This window comes from Phocoena phocoena, chromosome 2, assembly GCF_963924675.1.
Source record: "Phocoena phocoena chromosome 2, mPhoPho1.1, whole genome shotgun sequence".
NCBI classification, from domain to species: Eukaryota; Metazoa; Chordata; class Mammalia; order Artiodactyla; family Phocoenidae; genus Phocoena; species Phocoena phocoena.
Window position 1 is genome coordinate 111,461,790 of NC_089220.1, and position 4,174 is coordinate 111,465,963.

The window sequence follows — 4,174 nt, forward strand, 5'->3', positions numbered from 1 at the left end:
AGTTATACATTAGTGTTTGGGAAAAAGTGACTTACTTCCTTGAATTAAATCAGTTTGTATCCATGACAGTGGCGAAATCAATTCAAAATTACATGTAACACAAAATTCTAGCACTTAAAATTAAAAACTTCTGACTCTGGAGTTGGGGAGTTGAGCAGAATTTCAGAATATATTATTCAATAATCTTTTCCGTTTTCCACATTGGAAATGAGAGGCTTCACCACTCAGATACTGCAAAATACCAGTATAAATAGAACTGCCATTTTGTTGTAAGAGTAAAATGTGGATGATTTAAACCAGGAATCAGTAAACTTTTTCTGTAAAGGGCCAGATAGTATTTTCAGCTTCGTAGGCCATATCGTCTCTGTTCCAACTATTCAACTCTACTGCTGCAGCCCAGAGCAGCCATACACAATACATAAACAAAGGGGCAAGACTGACTGAGTTCCAAAAAAACTTTATTTATGAAAATATTTGGGTGGATGTGACCCACAGGCTATAGTTAGATTTTTGCTGGGTTGAAGGCAGTGGTATACCAGTAAATGTTTAACAACTGGCTTTTCCGAGAGGTGGGTACACCCTGATTTATGGTGTTTGCCCATTTACATGAGGCAGATACTCTCACCATGGTTGATTTCAAACTACCTACTGGATATCACTCATCAGGGAGGTGAAAGAGATAAACAATGGCATACCATTATATAGCATTTGTAACATATAGATGTAAATAACCTCAAGAGCATAAATAATAGGAAAATGAAATAAAATAAAAGTGATAAGTTTTGAATATTACCTTGTTTTGAATACATTTACTTAATTGTAAATTCAGATAATTTAATTTTTAACAATGTCTGTCTTTACCATCTGGCTCACAAAATTCCTAAAAATTTAATAATTGGCTCTGGTGAGCCACTCTAAGCCTACTATGGCACACCACTGTGTTAGAGGACATAACCAAGAATTTTGTTTCAGTAAGTTGCCTACTGAATCATAAGTTATATGGGAGAGTAAAAGCAAAGAGATACAGAGAATTGTGTTAATATGTAACTTTTGCACTAATTTTGCTCATCTGTTTTAATAAGAATCTGAAAAAATAATTTTGTTCCTTTAAATGAGAGTTGACTGTGTCAAAGGTGCTTTATTTCTTGGTTCTTTATCTCAACTTTTAAGTGATGGCATATGAAGTAAATTTAGGTGAGTAGATTCTGTCAGTATGTCATACATAATAATAAATGTTACTTATTGTTTGGTTTTTTCCCCTTAAGGAATAACTGTGACGCCTGACGAAGAACAAAAATTGAATCATTATGTACAAGTTTTACAGAACCTAGTACTAAGTATTCCCACTAAGGAGCCAGGTCATCAGGAAAGATCAGAGTCTCCAAATAATGCTGATTCTGTAGGATCGAGGGTATCAAAATTTAAGGAGGTAAAGTTTACACATGATGAAGCTCCAGCTGAGAATGATGTTTTAATCAATCCTCTCAGTGAAGAAACTACAGCTTTCCCTACTAGGGGCTTCACACTGGAAATAGAGAAGAAAAAACATACTAAAAGTACCGCTTTCTGGTCAATTAAACCAAATAACATTTCTGTTGATTTACATGCAAAAGAACCTTATATTGAGAAAGAAGAGCCAGAGCCAGAGCCAACTGTAAGTCAAACTGAGGCACCAAAGCAATTGCCAAGTGTTACTGAATCATTTACAAGTCAAGGTGTCACCTCTTTAAGTGGGAACACTGACTTGGATATTGCCACAGAAGATGTTCCTCAGCTCTCAGGCAACTATGAAATGGAAAATCCTGAACCACACAATTTGTATAATGAAGACATTTTGAAAAAAATTGAAGATATTGGCTCACAGGTGCAACAGGTACCTATTCCTGAGAGTTTCAACCCAGAATATAGAGCAGACATTCGAGCCTCTAACGAACACCTAAAACGAAGCCTTGCTCTAGCAACAGCAGCAGAACATAAATTAGAAAAAATGTATAAATCCCAGATGTTACCACTAGGACAAAGCAGTGATGGAGTTGATGACATTGAAACTGTTATTAACATGCTGTATAATTCTAGATCTAAATTACCCGAATATTTAGATATTAAATATGTTCCACCAGAGATGAGAGGAAAAGCTACTGCAGTATTCAATATATTAAAAACAATATTATGTGTAAGTCAAGGAGAAACTCAAAACCTTATTAGGAAGTTATTAAACAATAATATAAAACTTTAAAAACTACTTGATATTCATGAGAAAGTTGATCTAAGCTAACTGTGCATTCATTCACAGGGGAAATAAGCATATTAGTGATTCAAAAGTTGTATAAAAACATTTTCTATTGTAGTTCAATGTGCTAACATCTTTATATGTCATGTATTATGAAAAGTTTTCATATACACTAAAACCTAACAATTTAAAATAAAATTTTGATTCAGGAGTTTGTAGTTTTTTCTCATTAATTTTAAAAGTTATAAAGATCTAATCCATAAAATGTTTAAGCTTTGATTTTACTTGAATAGGTTAGTAAATTCATCCATTTTATAAGACTTAAGAGACTTGTGCAGTCTGTATATGTCGCTGGTTTTCAATAATTGCATATAAATGTAAAATTTTAGGATATGTGGTCTTTATTACTCTTTCAGAGGATCTGAGTTTTCTATCTGGATAGCATAGTTGGAGTATGTATCAGAACTACTTTTATTTGAATATATATGTGCCTCCTCTGAAAGGTGGATGATACATTAAGATACATCCCTGTTCCTTTGTTGTTAAATACTTTTGGAGTATCAGTGAGGGACTGTAACCGGGATTTGTAATGAAATCATTCTCACTTATTTTCTCTTTTTGTTTGTCTATATACATATACACTGAAGCTTTGCAAATCTTTTATTTGGGAGGATGACTAACACCATTTAGGTTAACTGTAATATTGTAATTATGGTACAGGTAATTCTGTTTCATGATTTGACCGGTATTATATTTAAATTCATTTATTTATTCACTTATCAAGTCAGTCATTTATAGTTTAATAAATATTTATTGACCTTTTACTATGTGCAGGACAAAATGCTGGATTTGGGGATACTTAGTTCCTTCTCTGTTTGAAATCGTATTATAGCAGCAAAGACAGACATAACTTCAACAATTTTTAAATTTCAGTTTTTATAAAAGTATGAGAAATTTGACCTCACCAAGACCAAGAATAATGGGAAAGCTATCCTGAGAAAGTAGCATTTAAAGTGAGATCTGAAGGATGAGGGTGTGTGTAAGGGAGAAGGGAGCATTCCAGAAAGAGAGAACAGCACGTGTGAGTGCTCTGAGTTGAGAATGAGTATGGCAAGTTCAAGAAGTAGCTGGAGTATAGAAGGGCAATGGAGAGCATCTTAAGATGGAGCTGGTAAGGTACACAGGGTTGGAATAGATCGTGCAAGGCCTCAAATTGCCTATTAAAGATTTTAGCCTTTATCCCATGATCAATGAGAAGCCATTAGTAGATTTTAAGCAAAGGCTAGGTATGATCAAATTTGTGTTTAAAAAAAAAAAAAACAACCCACTCTGGCTACGGTTTTGAAAGTAGGCAAAAGTTGAAGTGTACCGAGCGCAGGCCAAATTTAGCTTGGACTAAGATGGAAAGAAGTGGCAGTTAAGAGGTAGAATCAGTAAGATTTGGTGATTGAATGGATATGGTGACTGAGCGAGTAGCAGGGATCAGAAATAATTCACACACAATTAGCTATATTACAAAAAGGACTACAAAGGTTTTATTTCATAATAACACTTTTACCGTTTACTACTGTTGCTTTTTTTTTTTTTGCGGTACGCGGGCCTCTCACTGCTGTGGCCTCTCCTGTTGTGGAGCACAGGCTCCGGACGCGCAGGCTCAGCGGCCATGGCTCACGGGCTCAGCCGCTCCACGGCATGTGGGATCCTTCCGGACCGGGGCACGAACCCGTGTCCCCTGCATCGGCAGGCAGACTCTCAACCACTGTGCCACCAGGGAAGCCCTACTGTTGCTTATTTTTAAAAAATAATTTTGCTATGGAAAATTTCAAACGTGCAAAATAAACAGATTAATAAACCCATGTACCCATCATCCAGTTTCAACAATTATCTACTAATGACCAGTCTTATTCCACCTAAACCGCTTTCCCTCTGTTCTATTTTATGTTG

The 4,174-nt window shown here is 35.4% G+C and overlaps 1 protein-coding gene across 1 annotated transcript; it reads left to right on the forward strand.

Annotated features, from left to right (window-relative positions):
- Positions 1-1,172: 1,172 nt before the first annotated feature.
- On the forward strand, positions 1,173-3,329 carry SPESP1 (sperm equatorial segment protein 1). The gene is made up of 3 exons (XM_065871739.1): positions 1,173-1,194; positions 1,266-2,173; positions 3,300-3,329. The coding sequence occupies exons 1-3, from the start codon at positions 1,173-1,175 to the stop codon at positions 3,327-3,329; spliced, it is 960 nt and encodes a 319-aa protein (XP_065727811.1).
- The last annotated feature ends 845 nt before the right edge of the window (positions 3,330-4,174 follow it).

What these genes read in the sequence shown, in the direction of transcription:
- SPESP1 (XM_065871739.1), top strand. Translation starts at nt 1,173, where the DNA reads ATGGCATATGAAGTAAATTTAG. An exon ending in GGCATATGAAGTAAATTTAG is followed by an intron (nt 1,195 to 1,265) that starts GTGAGTAGATTC and finishes TTTCCCCTTAAG; the next exon opens with GAATAACTGTGACGCCTGAC. An exon ending in TATTAAAAACAATATTATGT is followed by an intron (nt 2,174 to 3,299) that starts GTAAGTCAAGGA and finishes TTCCAGAAAGAG; the next exon opens with AGAACAGCACGTGTGAGTGC.